Source organism: Nipponia nippon, unplaced genomic scaffold (genome assembly GCF_047370975.1).
Source record: "Nipponia nippon isolate SJK-2023a ecotype South Korea unplaced genomic scaffold, ASM4737097v1 scaffold_9, whole genome shotgun sequence".
Lineage (NCBI taxonomy): Eukaryota > Metazoa > Chordata > Aves > Pelecaniformes > Threskiornithidae > Nipponia > Nipponia nippon.
Genome location: NW_028262413.1, coordinates 3,880,039 through 3,901,178, shown reverse-complemented (window position 1 = coordinate 3,901,178; position 21,140 = coordinate 3,880,039). Strand labels below are relative to the sequence as shown.

At 53.5% G+C, this 21,140-nt stretch overlaps 1 protein-coding gene across 2 annotated transcripts in view; it reads right to left on the bottom strand.

Moving 5' to 3' along the window:
• CHST13 (carbohydrate sulfotransferase 13) overlaps window positions 1-21,140 on the bottom strand; it is a 48,978-nt gene that overhangs the window by 15,038 nt on the left and 12,800 nt on the right. The window contains exon 3 of one of the 2 annotated variants that reach the window (XM_087743825.1): window positions 19,405-19,537. Coding sequence is in view for 1 of the 2 variants with exons in the window: in XM_087743824.1 (XP_087599950.1) it covers window positions 17,205-17,298 (94 nt within the window). In the remaining variant the exon portion in view is untranslated. Of the gene's footprint in view, window positions 1-17,204; window positions 17,351-19,404; window positions 19,538-21,140 lie in introns of those variants that run through there. The other variant, XM_087743824.1, reaches the window with a different exon arrangement.

The window sequence follows — 21,140 nt, the reverse complement described above, 5'->3', positions numbered from 1 at the left end:
CAAGGGGAGCCCAAGGTCTGTAGCTGGTTGTACCCCTGCAAGGGTCCTGGAGCAAGTCCTTCCCAGATAACCCAGCCAGGCTAATGTAGCATATCAGAAGGGCAGGATTAGAGTCACCGTTGTGATCCTGCTTCCTTGAGCAGGTCAGCAGGCAGGCACGTCCCTGTCCCCTGCAAAACCACCACGCGATTTAATGGCATCCCTCCATGTCACCAGCTGAGCCACAACCCTCAGGCACTGGCATGGGACCTGGAAGCTCAACCATCCCTCTGAAAACATTGGATAAGTGTCTTCTCTCACCAGCACTGCATCCTAACTCTCAGGCTCAGAAACTGCCTCTAGGTAGCTTGGTTTTGGGACACACAACTCTAATTTCAAGCACAGCCACCACCTGGATGTTGTCAGCCCGGTTATCCCCCACAGCAAAGCCCCATCTCCAGCCAGGCGCCATCTCTCACAAGGAGCATCGCAGCAGCCTGGCAGCTGTCACTGGTGTCACACCCCCCCAGGAGCACGGACAACCCAAATATGTCTGTTCTCGCAGGGATGGGGAGTAAAACACACACATGAGTCTGAAGCTCATCTGCTTGTCCATCAGTGGGCTTAACAAAGGGTATTTAATTTCTCTTACCGTTACAAGACTGCTGCTATGAGTTTGTGTAAGGCTCAACAGCACCTGACAATGTGGTAGGCTGGAAAACACATACCTGTCCGCTTTGGGGTTGAGCAACAGATCATTTGAAGTTCTGGTTCATGATGTGGTGCAACACACCCTTATTTAGAGGTCCTGCTGAATCAGCCAAGTACGGGATCGTGCCCAGAGACACCCCAGTACCAGCAGCCCAGCCTGCCGGGACTGCTCCCCACGGGAAGGGAGAACGCTCCAGTCGGCAGTTCACATGGTCCTGACTTAAAGCTGTTTCATTCAGCAGAAGTTAAACCAACCGAGTGACCTGAACTTGGCTGGCTCAGACAGAACCAAGTCCCAGCAGCATGGGGATGCATGAAAGCTTAGCTCAGGCTTTTTTCCCACTGCTATACGTGTTCTACCATCCCTCCCAGGCCTTTTCAAACAGCCAAAACAAATAATTTACCCACCCCGCTCCCCTCAGCTCCCAGCACTTAGGAACTGGAGAAGGCTAAACAGAGATGCGTTGGGAGGAGGTTACCCACAAAGCTAAGGGAAAAACCACAAATAAAAGCAGCTCGGAGGCAAACCTGAGCAGGGCAAGACAGGACGTGCCCATGAGGAGGTTTACAGAGAGAACAGCCCATGTACAACAGGCACCACGACCTGCAGCAGTGAAAGACGAATCTTCTCTCCCATCAGCCTGGACAGATGAACCCGCACACATTTGCATATGGGAGAAGGTGGTTTTGCAGCACCACAGGCACCAGGGTCACCTAGAAGTGATGTTACAGCCACCATGATTTCAGGGCAAGATGAGGGAGGGGTGCAGAGGAGGGATGAAGGCTGCACAATGGTCCACCCTCTTCCTCTTCTCCAATACCTGGCTAAAACATGTCCCATCCCCATGAAGCTGATGGAGGCATCCTACCACCCCCTATCACACAGACCCTCCTCCCCTGGGAATGCCCCCCTTTTCCCCAAATGACTCTTTTGGCTCTCTGGGAAGCTACTTACGGCTGACTCCAAGCAGCCACGGATGGCTCTTGAAGGGTGATGGGGCACCCCATCCCCAGCACCCGTTTTCAGCCCACATCTCTGCTGATGCGGCACCCCCAGTACCTCTTTCCCAGCCACGTTCCTCAGAAGAGGTACCACAGGCGGTGACCTCTGAGGTGACAATTCCCATTCTGAGGAGGCCCAGGTGTACAAACCTCCTAGACAAGAGGGAAAGGAGCATTTTCCAGCCTCCTTCCACCAAATGCACAGGCTCCCCTGGGACAAACCCTTCTGCAGCATTTCCATCCTCAAACCACAGAGTCCCTACACACAGAGAGCTCTGAAGGTATTGGGGATCCCCTGAACGCACTGTTACAAGGTGCGCATGGGCTCTCCTCAATGCCCAAGATGAATTCCTCTGGGAAGGAGATGAAGGGAGGGGTCCGCCCTAAAAATAATACCCTTCTTTGCAGCAATCACCACCTTGCAGCTTCTCCAGAGTCGCAGGGCTGTGTGGCACAACTGGATGGTAACGACAGCCAGGCTCCCTGGCACTAGTAACAGTCTCCCTCTAGCCAAGAAACACACTCTGAGAGGGGACAACGAGTCACTGTTTTAAACGGGATAATTCGACAGATGGCACCGCCTTTACCAGGAAAAATCATTCACTCTTCTTGGGATCTGCCCTGCTGGCTGGAAGGCAGTGGTCCATGGGCAAGAGAGGGACAAGGGAGTGTGATGCCTTCAGGAAATGTTAATTCAGGGTGTGGACGAAGGTCCTAAGCTGTTCTCTATGGAAAGTGATGGATGGGAAGAGCCATGCAGAGGGCTGAGTACACGTCCTGCTCTCGTTCCAGCCAGACAGGGAACGGACGAGCCTGCCAGCAGCAGTGGTTGTGGTGAACGTCTGGGGGTGGAAACGCACGGCCTCAGGGAACTGAAGCGGGACCAAAAATCCAAGCACACCTGCCTCCACCTGTGCGTGACATCCCTGATGTCTGCACGCCAGCGTCCGCTGGCTGGGACCCCGTGCCTGGGGCTCACGGGACGGGAGTGCCTCTGGCGTGTGGCATCGGGGGACGGATCGGCAGCAGAGCTGCATCACCCGTCTGTCTGATATTGGGGCAATTACACCATCCACAAAGTGCAAATTACTCCCAGCACGGGGCCCTCACTCAGAAACATAAGGGCAGACAGGCATAAGGACAGCCCTAAGCGTATTAAATGCACTCGCGGTTTCCAGCCTGCTGGTGAAAGGCAGATCGATGCTCCCTGCTTCCTCGGTGCGGGGTTGCAATGCCCCTTGTTCATGACTGTCACCTACCCATAAACATTTCCATGCTTGATGACTGATGCTGGATGCAATAAAATTGCAGACAGCAGATCCGGGGCATTCTTTCGGCCTCCAGCGCAAAGTGCCACCAGCACTAACAGCCACCAGACTTCGGGTTTCTCCATCTGGATCCAGCTCAACACAGACACATTGACTTTCATAGGAAAATGCCTCAGCCCAGCCTCCCAAATGCTGTGGCAACCTTTGTAGGGCAGGCAATGCCACCGTGCCAAGAACAACAGCAGACGCCTCCTGAAGGGCTGGCGAGACAGAGGCAGCAGCCTGGCGGCTGACCCGACCCCCTGCCCAACTGCAGTCTCCTGCTGACGGTCCCCCTTGTCACCGACTTTTTAGTATCTTCTCTTCTAGCTCAAACATGTCCCGACCAAGATCCTCACCAAGAATCACACCTGAACAGGGCTTTCTGACAGGTGACACACAGGGCTGGCATAGAAATGTGACAATAAGACCTGTTTCACATCACCATCCCCATCCTACACTGAAAATCCAGAAAATACCTCTCCAATGGGCAGCTGCTTCATTCTCCCTCCTCGGGGTCTGCTGTCCCTTTGGCACAGACTGTGGCTGGAGACAAGATGCCGGGCGAGATCAACCACAGCCTGCGTGCCCCATTCACATGGGGCGTGGGATGGGAGCGGGACAGCGCTCCAATATTCAGAGCTATTTGGGTTTTCTTCTCCAAACCACTAAAAAAGAGGGGTCTGTGCTGAAAGCGCTCCAAAGAAACATGGCAAGCACTGCTGACAATGCAATCTCCACTGTCCATTTCTGTTAATCCTTTTACAGATTTAACAGGAGCCGGAGCTGACTTTTCACCCGCCAAGGCGTGCCAGCGCTCCCAGCCGCGGCGAGGCTGGCGTGACCCTGCGGGCAGCCCCCGCCAGCGCCCTTCGGAGGGGCGCTTCCCAGCAGGCTGCTGGAGCACTTGCGTGGCAAAAGAGACAATAGCCTCGTGTGTGCGCTTTGCTTCTCGTGCCTGGATGACAAACCCAGCCCACAGAGCTTCGTATTCGCAGTGCAAGCTCAGCACTCTGCAGTTAACGCTGGAGCCGAGAGACGATTTAGCATTAGTGCATTTGCAGCCAACTCCGTCTTCCATATGCCGTACACAACTGCTCAGACAGCAGCCACAAAGGCAGCTAGGAGATTTGAGGGGGTGTCGTCAGATGTATGTATTTTTTTTTTAAGCTGCTACAAAAAGAACATTAAACTCCTGACGTGAGATTGGGTCTGAACATGCTGCACTACTGCAGATTTCTACTGCATGTCACACACACTGGGCAGGAGAAGAATTATCTTTCTAATTTTATTTTTTTCCCTTTTTTTTTCTTTCCCCCCCAACAGGAGACTGCTCAGCCTTTAACAACCGCCTGGAAAAGACTCCTGAAACCTGAAATCCCTGGCCTGTCCAGGCTTCAGCCAGATGACTCCTGTTTAGGGAGTGCTGGCCGTACCCAAGCCAGCGCAGGGCCTGGCAGTCACTGGTTCCAGAAGCGACTGCGATTCAGAGATCTGGCTGCTGGACATGCTTTAAAACCACTTGAGCATTACTCTTGATGCTCAAGATCCTGGGACGTTAGGAAGAAGTCATTGTCACTGCCATTAGGAAGAAGATACTAAAATTAATTACAGAAGCTGCTTGATTTCTATAAGGCCTCATGAAAGCTCTTTCCTCTCGACTCCTGCTTTCTCGCACAGCTTACTTTGCCTTTGTGTTTCTGAAGGTAATGTTTCCTCACCGATGGCACCTCCTGGACCATCACAGTATCACCACCCATACCCAGGCACAGGGGCTGGCACAGCTGTGTGCCTCCCTTCTCCCCAGAGAGGGGGACAGCTCGGGCTCTGCTTTTCAAGGAAGGCTTTGTTATTCCAATTTAGTCAACTTGAGGCAAGGATCAGCCAGGGAAACTCTAACCAAGTGATGGAAAAGGGTGACAGCTATAGGATTAGCTCACAATAAATCATGCAGAGAGGGAAAGAAAGAATCCAGCTGCTTCAAGCAACCTGCCAAATGTCACAGCATCGTCTCTGGGGATCAGAGCAGGACCAGAGCCAACGGCAGCTGGGCTGGCCGCTCTGTCCCGTTCAGCGGTTCCTCCTAAACCCACGTGTGCCCTCGGTGGCAGGAGGCTCTGGTCACCTGCTATCAGCCTGGGGCAGATGTCAAGAAGGTTTAATAGAAGCATCCCAGGCATTTGAGGTGATGGGATGTATTTCACTGGGGCGACGTGCTTAGCTCTCTGCGGTCACAAGGAATGGGATTGAGATCTTTATAGGAAACAGAAAATTAACAGTATCCAGCAGGAATATGGCCTCTGTGAGCAATTAAAATATCTGTGCATGAGCACCACACAACCTTCTGTTTTCAAATGGTTAATTCCTCCTACAAGCCAAGCTAGAAGCTTTCCAAGAGCAATTTCTCTTCCCCATTATGCCTGTTGCTCTCCTGGCCCCGGCTGGCTGCTTGCATATATAATGCAAGCCTGAACTGCCAGCATTTCCATTCCTTGTCAATAAACTCCTCCTTTCCAGTCTGCTGCTCGACAGGAATTGCAGCAGAAGGGCTTGTGCTGGCAGTGCCAAGGCACAGATCCCTGCCGGGATGCACAGGGGCTGATTTTCAACTGGCAAGGGTACACCAGAGACCCACCTCTCCCCTGCACACCCGCCCGCTCCGGTGGTGCCCGTACCCCTGCAGCTCCCGTCGCCGCGGCAGGCTCCGGCAAGCCCCAGCTGCAGAAAGCTCCTGGGCTCAGGCGGCTGCATGGATCTACCAAGCCAAGAGCCCATCTGCACCAGCCTGCTGCCTTCTGCTCAGCTGCTGAGGCCATGGCAGGCCGGCGTGCCAGGGGATCAGGCTGGACTTGCTCAAAACCTGCCTGCAGTCAGGTCTGGTTCAGGCAGATGCCGTCTGTGCCCTCTGTACATAGACTACCTACACACATACAAGAAAAAATGAAGTCTCTCTCTAACATCGTATGGCTCAACAACTTGTCTGCTGAATACGTTTCAAGCAATCTTGTCAGCTCCATGCATCTGGAATTGATGAAAGCCCAAACAAGCAGATCTGGGAAAAAATGCAGACTCAGCAAACCCTTCCCAAGGCACCACCTTGCACACAGCCACTCCCCAGCTCCGTTTCACGGCTCTTGCCCCTCTGCTTTTGGGGGCAGCTGCGGGGCTGTGTCCTGCCTTTCTACGTGACAGCAGGTTGTTAACCTGTGAGACTCACTGCCGCAAGATACAGAGCAAGAGGCTTTACAATGCGCTGAAGAGATGCATGAGCTCACAGAGGAGGACAGGAGCTAATTACAGCCTGCTGGAGGCGAGGGAGAACCATCTCCAGCCCATAACTTCTCATCACGTAGCTCCTTGTGCCTACGTCTGCTGCATTCAGTAGTGGGCATTGCCTGAGGCCACCAAAGAGCCCCGTCTCCCCAGCCAGCATATTTAACAGAGGATACATACATCTCCAGTGTCATTGCAACACTGAGACGCAACAGATCCAGCATCACGGGTAGCAACTTGTCTGAGTGGTTGTTGGATTTATCTCCCTGCTGCTGGTCAAGCCCTGAGAATGGCTGTTAGCAGCAGGTGCTCTGAAGGCATCTCTTCCCTCTTTACAGGACACAAACAAGGTCTAACAGAGACCTCAGGAAGACGGGAACCCCAAGTCTTGCATCTACACCCACCCAGCAGCAGCCGTCCATGGGCAACTGAAGCAAAACTCCACCAGTGTCAAGTCAGCCTTGTTTCAGTCTCAGCGTGCCTGTGTCTGCTGACCCTATGAAGCTAAAGGGAAATCAATCTCTCCGATACTGCCAGGAGTAAGCTTGGAAAAGACCCAGCTGTGAATATGCTACCCCTGCACCCTTGCCAAAAGGAACGGCCCGGCTCTGCAGATGTGTGCGGGACTGAACTCACCGCCTTCTCCTGCCGTGGAGAAACACGACCGTGCAGAGACGCACACGACCGTGCAGAGATGCACATGAGTGTGCAGAGACGCTCCCCGCAGCCAGGGGAGGGGGCAGAGCCGCACGCTTGCAGGGCACCACAGTAAGAATGGGGATGGGGAATTGCGGAGGAGTTTCTGACCTCCAATTAGTTTGTGCTAATTTCCCAGGTCCCTGCCTTGAAGAAAGCCCTGTGGAACAGGGGAGCCAGGCCCACAGACACCCACACCCGGCGGCTCCGAACAAACATCACCTTTGAACCTCATGTCAACATTACCCATCTTCCTGCAAGGTCAGCGAGCGACATCTGGCCAGAGAGCAGCCTTGGATCAGGTTTCAGGTTAGGGGTGAGGCTGCAAATCCACAGGGAGAGCAGTGTTCCTGGGGAGACCGCTCCGAGGGACGGCTCAAACCTGCTGCCGCTGCTCCCTCCCCAGCAGGGCTGGGAGAGCAGCCAGGAGATGGAGGGCTATTAATCAAGTGGCACTTACAAAGAGAAGAACAAGCTGTGAGCACTGTTGTGACAAGAGGCCAGGACTCGTGGCCTCAGCGACCCTCCATACCACAGAGGTGACATGGGATGGGAAGGGACATGGGTCACGACATGCCCTGGGCACTGCTGCGCAGGTCCAAAATGTTTACCGGCACATCTCCTCCATGCACACGCGCCATGGGCAGAGCTGGCAGCGCCTGCCGAGGACAGGGACCTGATCTGCCATTTGAACGATGGCAGAGACAGTGACACCTTCAGAAGAGACTTTCTGGGTAAAAAGCAGCTTCACGTCCAGCTGGATAATGCTCTGGGGGAGCCTATGAAAATTAAGTCCCATTATGAAAAAGCTGGGTCTGACCAGCATCGGGTGCTTCTTCAGGCCAGCAGGTCTCAGCACCGGTGCTCAGCCACAGTTTGTTAACACAGCCACGTAACAGACTGATCCGAGCACACCACCAGACTCAGATCTGGGGCGGTGCGGTTTGCAGCATCTCCCAGCTGCAGAAACAGCTTAGCAATGTGACACACCACCACGAGGGTTCGGTGACGGCGACCAGGCAGAGCAGCACCGCCGGGAACACTGAATGCCTTTGTCTTTCGTTGCTCTAGTGCATCAGGGAGGATCACTGATAAGGTGGAGGGAAAGCATGCTAACATAGAGGGAAGCAAACAGGCTTGAAGGAGCCAGGCTGGGCTGTCCCCGGGGCTGGGAACGGCTGGTGCTCGAAGAGCACAGCTGCAGGTGCAGGGAGCTCTTGCCGCTGCGCAGGGAATGACCGGAGACTGCACAGGGCGGTGTACACAACTGGGAGAGCAAAAGTAGGCAGACACTGCATCCACATGCACTCACACCCTCAAAACCAGGTCCTCGACCATTTTTAATACCAGATGGTGATTTTCATCTCAGCATAGAGCTGCCAAAGGATGTGGGTTGTGGCCAGGTGTTCCTGCATGGGTAGATGGTGATGAGCCACCTCGGCTGCAGATGCAGCTGCCGACCCCAAGGGCGACAGAGCTGTGCAGTACTAACCAGCGGGGACAAAAGGCTGCTTTCTTCTCCCAGAAAGACCGACTCCCAGCTCTTCCCAGCCAAATTCCCATCAGTCTGCCTGCCCATAAATTTATAACTGTTTTATCTAATCAAAGCTCATCCAAGTATTAAGAGTTCAGGGGCACTGTGGGGAAAACAGGAGCAGCCAGGCCAGCCAGCCTGTTCCTCTGCCAGGCTGCAGGAGTTCCCCACTGGCTGGCTCAAGGCTGGACACCTCCATGCCCTAAAGCTAAACCTGCTCAGTGCCATCCCAGCAAGCTAAAGGGAATGCATTTGTGGAAATGGAACAGATTTTGAATTCCTTCTCCAAGGATGATCTGGTCTATCTAGAAACAAAATTCAGGCTTCTGCAGATCTTTGCCTCCGAGCTGTCAAAAGGTGGGAGCTGGAAAGGGTTACAAGGCAGGGATCTTCAGAAAGCATATTAACCCCAGCTACCCCAATAAGGGCGGCCACAAAGGGCCTGGGAAAAATGAAACCTGCTAAATAGCATTCAAAAGAAATGTTGGGGGAGAGCTTAGCTTCCCTCACGCTGACCTGTCCACCAGCAAGCCAGCATAAAGTTGTCCCCACATCCATGGGTCCTGCCAGGCTGGGTGGGTCAGCAGGACAGCACCAGCTTCAAGAAGGATCTCTGACGGCATGGCTGGGGTCCAGATCCCACGCAGAGCTCTCGCACAGCCGAGCACAAATTTTTCATACTAAAAGGCCAGTTTTTAGGCAGCTGCCGAGGGCGAGTCACAGCGATGCCTGGGGCGGACGCTGAGATGTGTTTGCCGACTGCAGGGGAGCGTGTGTGCACGGGGCACACAGTGTGTTTGCTTTTTGCAATCGCTGTCCTGTCTGCAGGGCTCAGACTGTAGGTCCAGTGACATCCCTGGAAAGCACACTTCAGGGCAATACCGTACTCTGTCAGATTCAGCACAGCAAGAGGGTAACAGAAATTTGGGGGCTGTTAAATGGTGGGGTGGCAGTCGAGGATATTAGCTGCTGCAGGTCCATCTGGCTACGAGGTCTCCTTGGCTTGCATGGCTCCATGCAGAGGGGAACAGGCACTGGTGGCTGCTGAAACCAACCGTGCTGCCTCCTGCAAAGCCTGCAGACATCCCAGCGCCTGGCTGGCGCCGCTGCAGCCCCCGTTTGCTGACCAGCCAGCACACCGCGTCCCCTGACAGCACCAGGCTGGCGGTGCAGTTGGCACTGGGGAACGTTGGGCATCACTTCTGCACAGGACCCGAGCTGCACAGAGCCATTTCGCGCACCGTGGCCTTTGGCTCCCCTTCCCTTTCCTGTTCTCGCGCACGCTGCGTGCTCCCTCAGAGCATCACGCTCTCCTTCCAACACAATAAACGAAGCGTCGGCTTTGCTCCTCGACTCATTAAAACTATGAGAGAAACAAAATCAAACCACATGTCCTGGTGCTACCTCCCATATTGGGTGATCTCCTGTGAAGGACATGCAGAAAGAGGAGTTCAGCTGAGCAGTGGCCACCCAGCTCCCGGGGATACAGAGCAACTCTTTCTTCCCACCTTTGCCCATGTAGGGCTTTGACTTGGACTGAGAATTTGGCTCCCCAGTGGAAATGGAGAATAGAGTGAGTCCAGGCTGCAGAGGAGACTTTGGGGGTTGATCTCTGTTTATCAGAGCTCTATAACTGCTTTTACTGGATAATTTACTGGAATTACACGGGGTGCAAACCTGCAGCAGAGCAAAAACTGGGCTGGTCAGAATAAACCTCGACAGCCAGCAACAGAGCAAGGATCCCAGCACCTAGAAATAAGCATCAGGGAAGGGGGCATCCGCCTAGAGCAGCAGTGTGCGTAGGGGGCATTTAGCGATACCTCCCACCATCCAGCCCTGCTGGAAGGGTCTTACTGACAAGGAGGCAGCTGGGTTTGTAGAAGGGAAAAATTAAAAGATCCATGTAAAACAGTGGAGAAATCACAGAGGGTTTGTAGTTGAATATAGGCCTGTCCCAAAGCTGCAGATCCAGAGAGGAGAAAGAGATGGGGTGTCCCGGTTTACAGCAGTGCAAGCTCCATACATGTACGGGAGAGAGCAGACTGGTCTGAACTGGACAGCAGAAGCTGGGAATACAGGGTTCAACTCTCCACTGATGCCAGGCCTTCCGTCCACTCATGGGTGATTTTACTAGTGGAAAAAAATACCCCCAGCTCTTCGGGTAGTTCTCAGCATCAGTGCAAGCCGTGCAGCGAAGGCAGGACCTAGGCATGGCGATGTTCACGCCAGGCCTTCCAGGCCACCGGAGCTATTCGGTGAGATGTACCCTCCCTCTCAGACCACTAATAGTCTTTAACTGCCTTTTAACAAGGAAAGTTTTGGGCATTTGCCCAGCTGTGTCTCAAAGCCTCACTGTGAAACATCCCCCCTTGGCCCCACAGAGGTATTTGGGGAGTTAAGCTCTTCTTTGGGTACTCAGCTCCGAGGGGGAGTAATGGGAGTTAAGCACCTAATGCCTTTGTAGTTTCTTGGCTTCTGCTAGCGAGTCCTGGGAAAGACAGCTGTGTTTGCACTGGGATTAAGATGGAGGGTTTGTCATGCCCTCCATTCAATGCTTGCAGGAAGCAAGGACCAAGAAAGAAAATCCAGCACGTAATAAATCCCAGCACCCCCAGGAGTGCCCTGGCCACTGCCTGAGCGCTCGTCTCCCAGCCTCAGACCTGACTGACGATCACCAGAAAGTCCTTCCTGCACCAACACAAGCAAAGGTCCTTCTGCTCCCAGAAGATGTTTTTTGTGGAGTCCTTTTTGCAGGCTAAATAGGAGCGTTGGGGTTTGGGGAGTAGGGACAAAGCAGAAAGCGCAGGTGCAACGTTCTGCCGGAGAGAAATGGCCGGGCTGGGATGCCAGAGGGATGCGGGGCCGGCGAAGGCTGGATCCACCTGGCAGAGCCACCCAGACGTGAATCTCTCCTGCAGGGACAGAGTTAACTCCCGGTATGCTAAGCCCTCTCCTTCCCCCTCCCAAGCCTCTTGCAAGTATCAGAGATTCTCAGGAAACGGTAGAAAGCCAAGAAGGACTAGAGAAAGCATTCCTCATGAAAAGCCTGGCCCTCGGGAGCAGATGGGCTTCATTACTGCCCTGCTCTCAGCATTGGACCGGGCAGATTTTTCTACCACGACAGGTCACGGCTACAGCATTTCATGTCTTCTTCAAACATGGCAAATCCGAGGGTTTTCCAGGCCGTGTTGCCCAATGCCTCTGCTGACAAACGTCACTGTCCTTTGAGCACTGGCTCCCTGAAGGGCAGCGGCTGCATCCTGGGCGTCACAGCGCCGTGACCGGGAATCTGAGCCGGGGAAAACTGCCCCACGACAAAAGCAAACAAATGAAAACAAAACGGAAAAACCAACACCATCTCAGAGGGCGTCTTAGATTTCACATCGCTGCCCGTGCTTGCAGCGTTAGCCAGGGCAAAGGCAGCGTCGCCCTCGTTATCTGGGAGGCCGAGGACGTGTGTCAGCCAGCTGCAAACGTGACCCAGTCCCAGAAAGCCTTCGCTGGCCGAGCCACGCTCACGTCCCCAGGCAGCGCCTGAATTTCAGCCTGAAAATACCTTTAAACAATGGGGAGGAACTGAGGTCTAAAATAGGCTCTTTCCTGTTCTGAAAAAAATATCCCTGGTTTATAAAGGTCTGCTAATATCTAAGTGTGTAAGTCGCTCCATTCAGGTGAGGTCGAGGTGCATTTGTAGGTTCAGGGACTAGTGCTCTGTGGGACCTCTGTCAAATCACTTATAATCTCTATAATCCCTATCACTCTATAATCTCTATCATAATTTGTCCCCCCTGAAGGGACAAATCTTTAGGCACAAGGTCGGAGCTGACTGACAGTTCACCAGAGCAACCACTGATTTTGGATGCACAGCTCAGAAAACTTGAAAGGCCAGATTTGCAAAGATCACTAGCCAGAGCTTCTCCAGGACCTGCTAGCGCTGAGAGATGCTGGGCTGGGCAACAGAAACCATCCCAAAGCTGGCAGAGAGTGGTGGCAATGAGTATTTTCCATATCCACCTTGGCACATCAGAGGGCTGCTAACCATATCAGAATGATGAGGCAGAGTGTCTGCCTGTGATATGTACTACGCACCGGTCGTGTGGCTTCTGCCATTGCTGCTCATCCTCCTCTAACACCCCAGTCCTCCTCTCTCGGGCTGGTGAAGTGGTACCTCCACTCCAGGAGTAGCTGGAGGAGGTTTTGCTCTGTCAGCGCCCAGAGGTTGATGCAGGAGCAGATAAGGGTGGAGAGAGGGACCTTGCTGCTTCCCTGCTCGCAGACCTTTCTGGAGGGGTATCACAGCCTTGGTGCTACTACGATCCTGGTTCTGGTATCTCTCATTGTGACAGAGTCAGATTGAAGGCTGAGTATGTCTAACCCGCAAAGCCCCGTGGAAATCCAACAACTCATGCTGACAGCAGGTTGTGGAAGACCATGGGGAGGGCAGAAATCAGTGTTAAGCAAGTGCTGCTAAAAAGACGTAAGAAGCAACAGCTGGATGCTGCAGTTGGACAGCACCGGAGCAGAAATAAAGCAGCATTTTGAGATGGAGGTTTCTTCCTTTTTTCCGATTGGAGAAGGTGATTCAGTGCTGGAACTAACTAGAAACAACAGGAATTGGAGCGCTCCCCGTCCCGCTGGCTGCCGTGGTGCAAGGTCTGCCTTTGTCCCCCCCAGTCACCTCCAGCATGCACAAGTCACTGGACCGGACGCAGAAAGGATGGGGCAAGAACAGAACAGCCCGGCTCTTATGCAAGGGTCTCTCGGGATCAGACTAAACGATCTCACCCTCCCTCCTTGCCTCAGGCTCCCAAAGGTGCCTCTTCCTCCAAACACTTCTGAGATCACAAGGGGATGTTTTCTCAAATAACACTGGTCAGAGAAGCCTCGAGAGGGGGAAGGTTATGTAAAATGCTTCGTATGGCACCCAGTTGACTCTTATTAGGAAATATGTTCTTTCGGGATGGAGGAGCTGCTTATTAACTGCTTAGGAGACTGCAAGTTCATGCACACAGCTCTTTGGCCCCTCACTAGCAGCCTGAAAACTGCCAGCTCTCTGGATGTCAGGACATTTTCCCTACTCACAGTTTCCCCAAAAGACCTACCATTGGGGTGGCCCCACAACACTTTTAATTAAGGTCTGCAGAAACTGCAGGCGCAGATGACCACAGGGCCTTACCGCCCGCCACTGACCTCCCTCTGCCTCCATCAGATGTCCTCCCTTCCCTCTACCCCACATCTGCACTAGCATGGTCATCCCCAGCTCCCCCACTGTTGCTAAAACCAGTGCGGTTCCCCTGAGAACAGCAGTGACCAAAGCTTTGATGTAGAGAAGGCTCAGCAGCCTCCAGCATTTACTGCTGTGCCAGTCTAGACATGCTACAACTGGAGTTAGATGAAACAACGGCCCGAGAGCCCCACTGCTTATTCCCACCTTCTCTATGCAGAAAATGTATGGTGTGCAGAAGTCAGCATAGCCACCACTAAAGACGCGCCATCCCTGGAGGAGAAAGCAGAGGAAGATCAATGCAGAAGACGGATGACAATCATGCTGAGGCTGGGAGGGATCTCCTGGATGGCTGTGGGTTGACAACGGTACAGCCAAGTGCCCCTGATGGACCACGTCACTCCCGGCACCAAGCTGAGATGACGTGAGGTTTGCCCAGGAGCTGAGCTTACCTGCCCACGTCACCAGGCCAGATGCAGGAGGGCCTGGAGATGCTGAAAGATGACTGCTCCAGCCAAACCCCGCACCCACCCACTATGGCAGTCTTTGTAAACTCCACCTGACAGCTGGCTCGGCACCACCTCGGTACCTTCTGCGATGCAGATATTCTGCCCCGGCCACGTGCCTGTGAGCCTGGAGAGAGACAACTGAAGGCCAACAGGACAGACAGGTCATCGCTGACCTGAAGTGAGCAGGGGACAGTCCATGGGTGCAGCTGCACCCCGCGGCCAGGGGAGAACAAGGACTGCAGCCCCCCGTGACCGCTCGCTGGTACAGCCAGAGGCGAGGAAAGCCAACATATAACAACCGGGCATACGAAGTCAGCGCACACTCAAGCACACAAGCCCGCATGTGGATGCTCTCCCTGGGGAGCACGGAGACGTGGCTCACCTCTGCTGAGCACCAGTGAGGCTGGCAAACACCCCCAAGCCCATTTCTGCCTCCAGAAGGTACAACGGGGGATTCTGCCACTGACTTCAGTGCAAATCCAGCCCAGCACCAAAATAACCAACTCAGCGGCGCTGAGGAGCAGAGTTATTTCAGCGCGCGCTGGTGCGTGGGTGTTCCTAGGGCAGAACAAGAAAGCCTTATTTCAGCACAGCCACGGAGTTCAGCGCAAACCGCGCTGGTGCACAACTGCCCGATGGAGTTAAAAGTGGGAAATGCAAACGGAGGAGTTAATTCCTGCTCCCCGAGACGAGAGAGCCCTTAGCACTCTCAAACTTAAAGGCTTCTGGTTAAATCATCTTTCTTCCCATGCTGTATTCCTCGCCCTGCTCACAGGACGGTTCGATCTCTGTGCGCTGTTAGCAATTCAGCACATTACACGTAACGGACCGTGGGTGGCCCAGGAGAGGCGACCTGCTGAATCCTGCTAGCGATGGGGAAAAGGATCTGACCGCTCCCAGGGGAAACTCACAGCACTGCTGCTTTTTCTAGCATTTTTCTTCATTATTATATAGAAACCAAATGACACCAGACAACTAGAACTCCAAATAACCTCAAGGTAACCATCACTTTAAAGGTGACATTTTTGTCTGCAAATTGTTTACCTGTTATTGTAACTAGTAACTTCTAACATTCAAGTAAGTGGCCTCTGTTTGCTTTCCTTTGGGATAAAAAAAAAAAAAAAAGAAGCAATTTTTAGCTTGCTTCTTTTCTGTATACGGTAATGACCTTTCCTCCGCTAGTGTGAGTTTTCACAGAACTGAAGAGGAAAGGAAAAACTGTAAACTGAAAAGTAATAAGGGAAAGAAATGGCACAAAAATGAAGGCTGGACCCAGGGAGACAATTATGTGGCTAGAAAAGAACCAGATTTTAGAGAAGATGAATATCACTTTAATTCACCTCTTCGGTGACCCTTAAGGGGCAAATCTGCAGAGGGTCTTCACCACCCTCGCAACTGGGCTTCCACTGAGTGAGAAACACCACTGGTTCCCACCAGGTCAGGATCCCCACCCCAGACCCATCACCATCTCCAGGACCTTTCAAAAAATCACTCTTGCCCCTATCAAGGCAGCAGATCTGCAGCCTGTTAAGGGTGTTGCATTTCCCAGAGCCTCAGCCCTCTCGAGGGAGCGCTCCAGACCCTGAAATCCCCCAGACTCCTTGTGAGAGGCCATCCCCGCTACCGTCACCTGGTTTGCTCTGACCTGACGGGAACTCTGCGCGAAACCCTGTTGAGGTCACCCAAGGGATTAAAGTCAAGTAAGCACAGAAAGTTCTGCTGACTCGGACACACAGAAGTCTCCTTTTGAAAACCAGAGTCCTGAAGAGAGCCACATTTTCCAGTCAAACAGGAGAAGGCGAATCCAATGTAAAATGCAAACGCCTGCCTGTTAGGAGCCCTGGAGATCGGAGCCAATTCAGCGCTGCACTTTTTACTGAACAGTCCCAATACTAAAATAAGATGCATGTATCGTTTCTTTAAAAAAAAAGTTACTAAGGAATACTATACTGATTGTGGTCTTCTGGGATTACAGAATTCATTTGACAAACTTCCCATGCTGCTCTAGAAATAACAAATGCTTGCCGAAACCTAACTCCTCTTCAATCTTATTCAGCCAACAAGTTAAGCCTTTTTTTATTTTTAGGAAAAAACACATTAAAGTGATGGAGCGGCCCCTATAAAAGGAAAATTGCATTTCATTTAGTCCACACTGATAAAATTCCACTAACATTTCAGTCAAATCAGTCTGCCGAATTTTAAGATGTAACTTTAAAGGCCCCATTGATGGATTGCTGCTGTAGTCAGGAAACATTAGTACATTGGTAAAACTACAGGAATGACCCAACAACGTCTCTTAGGGAAGAGGAGCTAATTTCCCCAAAAGAGCAGAAAGCAGGCAGGGAAATAAATAACCCCTCCAGTGCAAAACTGTTTATATTTTAGTTCTGGTATTACTGAATCGTTTCCCAATGTGGAAAACATTCCTAAGAGCACACACTAAAGAAGTTCCTTGAGCAATTCAGCCAGACTCCCCAGGACCTGTAGTGACCGTGGGTGCGAAACAGGCGCTGGTGGAGCAGAGCGGCCCCGCTCTCCGTCCGGACCCCGGCACAGCCTCAGGGGCACTGCACGAAGTTGTCCACAATCTCATGCCCTGCCTTCGCTGAAGGCAGGGACAGGAACGGGACGGTCACCCAGAAGCAGCTCTCTTTAAAAACGAGACACGGATGGCACGGCAGAAGCCAGCGCGGCGATGGCCAGCCGGTCCCACACCGCACGCAAACACAACAGCGAAGTTCAATGGTCCCGGCCGAGAAATGTGCAACCTCCAGGCGAGTTCACCGCCTGACCCCAACTTAAACTCCGCCGTGGACCAGAGCGGCTCTCACCGACCCCCGAGGGATTTCAGGAGCCAGCCAAGGGGCTGAGCGCCGTGCCCGGCACCCTGCCCCCGCCATCCGTCCCACGGACCGGCCGGGCGTCCCGCCGAGGGGGCGCGGAGCCGGGGACGCGGCGGTCGGACCCACCTGGGTTGAGGCTGCTCTGGAAGTAGAAGACGACCAGCAGGAACGAGCCCAGGCAGGCGGCCAGCGCCAACCGCGGCGCCCGGCTCCGCCGCATCCTCCGCCGCGGCTCGGCGGCGCAGCGCAGCGCAGCGCCCCGCGGCCAGGGCCCGCCGAGCCCCCGCCGGCCCCGCTCCGCTCCGCTCCGCCCCGCTCCGCTCCGCCGCCGCGGCCGGGGCCGGGGCCGGGGCCGGGGCCGGGGCCGGGGCCGCCTCGCCTGGCCCCGCCGCCCGCCGGCAGGAAGTGCGAGCGGAGCGGCTCAGCCGCGGGAAGGGGAACCCGGCCCCCCGGGAGCCCCGCAGCGCCGGCGCTGGGAGCCCGGCGGCCGCCGCGCCGCTCGCCCCATCCAGCCCCGCCGAGCCGGAGCGGGACGCCGCGGCGGGGTCTGCTCGCCCGGCGCTGTGCCCGCTCCCCGCCGGCGCTCGGGAGTCCGCGCTTCCCGGCCGAGCTCCCGGGATGGCTTTGGAAGCCCTCGCAGGGGAAGAGAGAGTTACTGATGTGCTGGCAGGGCTGGGGAGTTTCCTGATGACTTCTCAGCACGTTCAGTACTTCCTAAGCATCGCAAAGTTTCGTGGCCTTAAAATACACCTCCTCTTCCTTTTTTTTTTTTTTTTTTTTTTTTTGGCTAACCCCGTGGCCCTGCAGACTTTAACTGAAAGCAGTAACGCTTCTGACTAATTTTAACTGGAGCAATAAAATTATATAGAAGGAGGACGTAATTTTCTACAAATCTCTGCACATTATTGGAAAGCAAGAGCGCAAATCTCTTTTACCATGTCCTCTAACCTCCGGGCTCTGTAACTGCAGGCAAAACAAGCTCTGAGCTTCTGTTGCCCCAGTTTTGAAATAGCGGTAATGCTGTTGACCCACCTCTGTAAAACACTCGAGATCTACTCAAAGGCCACTTGCCAAATTAGAAAGTCAGGCTGAGAGCTGGATTCCCACTGACAACAGTCAATCACTGCTTCTCTCTTCATCCCCAAAATACTTGGCTTTAAGAAAAAGAGGACAGCTCGAGGAGGAGCCACTGAGAATGGCAAAGAAAGCCTGGGTGTGCGCACATGTGGGGCTTCATTTTGCCCCCATTTAGGGCACAGTAAACGAGGAGAAGGAATTCATTGCAGTGAAGGAAGCTGGAATGAAACAAGAACCCGAGCAGCGCCTTGCAGGCCAAGCTGAGCTGTCACCGTGGAATCACACAGCTCTTTAAAGTCCCCGTTGGATGGTCTAGAGAGGGGCAGTAGAAACAGGACCAGAGCTGAGACCCTAATATCATTACACCTCCCTGCAAGGACACACCAGTGTCTGCAGTAACCGGCTGGGAAGATAACCCCAGCTCCCGAGCCCTGCGCCTGTCGGATGTGTGCAGGGAGGGAGTGTGACCTGTAACCCCTGCCACCGGGAGCGAAGCAGGCAGTGCTGGGGCCAGATGAGGGCTGCTGGCTGGGAATGGCCCTGCAGCTGCAGGCTGCGCTTTGCTGCAAGCGGTGCAGCAATTTCGGCCCCCTTGGCGAGTGCGCGAAGAGGTGGGATCTGCCTTTAGATGCAAAGATGGGCTGAGAGACGCCAGGGACAAACGGACTGGTGGAGTCCAGGTGGGGAGAGGGGACTGGTGTGTGTGAACACATTTTGATATCTGCTTACAGGCACTACCCTTGTAATGGGGATGCACTACAAAGTGAGGCCTCCCTTTGTTTTTGTTTCTGAAGAGGCTTTCGACAACCTCAGAGGGGAATAACGACACAGGGGTTTTGTCAGCATTAGAGGAGAGCAGGGCGGTTCTCTCGGTGCCCACTACAGCAAAAGGGACGTCTGGCGCTGCTGCCCTTGAACCTCTCAAGGGAACGGAGTGAGGTTCAGAGGCTGAAGGCATACCCAGCCTGTCCACTGGGAGCCCCCTTCCAGCAGCTTTTCAGGAGCTGGAAGGTGCACTCAGACAGTAGGTGAGTTTTTCACTATTTGCATCTCCCAGTACTGAAACACAGGAAAATCTGGACCAAGGCTCTCGGAGGAGCTAAGGAAAACAATCATCCCTTTAGCCCAACTTCCCTGGGTTCAGCAGAAGAAATAAAAACAGTGCCAAATGACCAACCTTCACCCATAGTTGGGCATTCCTTTAAAAGAAAATGCAATAAAACATCCCAGTTGAAACTCAGACACTGACCTGTTGAGTCCTGCTGACTGCTGTCTGCCTTTCATACCCGGAGGGCAAGGCCGGGGCCATCTGTGATCACATCAGCTATGCAAGGCTGGTCTCCCAGCAGTCCCAGGTGGATGTGCTGTTCAGATCTGCGGGGCTAGATGAGGTAAGGGGAAGCACAACATGAAGATTTTATAGGAAACCCACTTGGACTCAGATGCAAATATGATCGGCGCCAATGCTAGAACACCCTTTTTAGAAGGACAAATGCATTTTCATGGGGGAAGAGGTACATTATGGCAAGAGCTGTTGGGTGGCAATGACACCAGCTGCTGGGAGGTCAGGGCTTTGCTGTTGCCTGTTTCTGTGTGTCTGAGAAACCTTCCCGGTCCCACACCGGGATGTCCCGTACCGTCCCCCTTCCCCTGCAGCCCCACCATACAGAAAAGAAAGAGCAACCCCAGCCCGTAAGGCAGCCAGAGGTGGCTGGTGCTTACCTGAGAAGAGAGGTCACCCCAGAAGTGTAGAAGGGCTGAGCATTAAACTCAAACTCTCAGACTCCCAAATTATTATCCCAAGCCTATTTCTAAGGGAATCATCGGATTCAGTCTGCATTGGAGAAGCCTCCTCTCTCCCTCCCCAAGCCCCACTGGTGACTGGAGGATAACTGAGGCATGAAGCACAGGTGAAAATACAACTACTCAGCAGCACATATGGAATGAGTGCGGCAGTTTTCCGTGGGCAAGCGCTGAGCCTGCCTCTCTTAATCTGCCGCTTCGCCAGGTTAATTCGAAGAATTGAGAAATGAGTATTTGCTAGCGACTGGCAATGGCTCCTTCCCTGCCAGGCTGTGAACTCCCCGTGGAAGGGCCACCCTGCTCCCTGTCTGCACAGTGCCTCACACTGTGGGGTTCAGACCACGCCTGGAGCCATTTATGACAGTAAAGGCAATACTGATAACCAAGAATAATGGTCAAAAGGTACTAATAACACGGCGCGGAGGAAAATTATTTGTTACTGCTGAGGCCTGGAACTGCCTCTGACTTGTAGGTGAAGAGGGAGTGCTTTTTGCCTGCAGAGAGATGCTGTGCCTGTGGCGCAGTCCATGCATGATTCCCTCCCTGCTCATTAGCAGTGCTCGTTACTGTCTTCTCAGCATGTTTCTCACAAACGCCTTGCCGTTTCCCAGGACCTTGGTGCCACCAAGTGAGATTAACCCCAAGCTTTGGTCTGATGGCCATGTTGAATGGAAATTAAACATCAGCTAGTTTCAACTGGAAACTGAGGAATCTGTTGAACTCCTCCCCAAGTCCTGGTTTTCCAGCTACTGTGAAAAGGAGCCTTTCTAGGGGGTATTTTGCTTTTGCACCAGTTATTTAATTCTGGAGCCTGAGTGCCACATGCTGGTGATACCTCCATCTGCTGGTGGCCAGGCACCACCGCACGCTGTGTTTGCTGCCAGGGCCCCCAGTTTTCACCAAGCTAGCAAAGGCTTGGGCAGGTATGTAGGGAATTACACTGGTGCAGCACAGGCTTTCTTCAGAAGCCAACATCTGGGGAGCTACTTACAGAAATGACTGTGGGTAATCTCCTCTCTGTTTTCTGAGCACTGCGTTAGACATCACCCTGCCTCCAGGATGTCTGCGAGCCCCAGTGTGTCCTGATACTCAATGCTTTGTTTGAAATTTGATGGCATCACTGTAATGTCTCAGCTGGGAGGGACCTTGCAAAGCCCCAGCTCATCCCCTACTTGAGCAGAT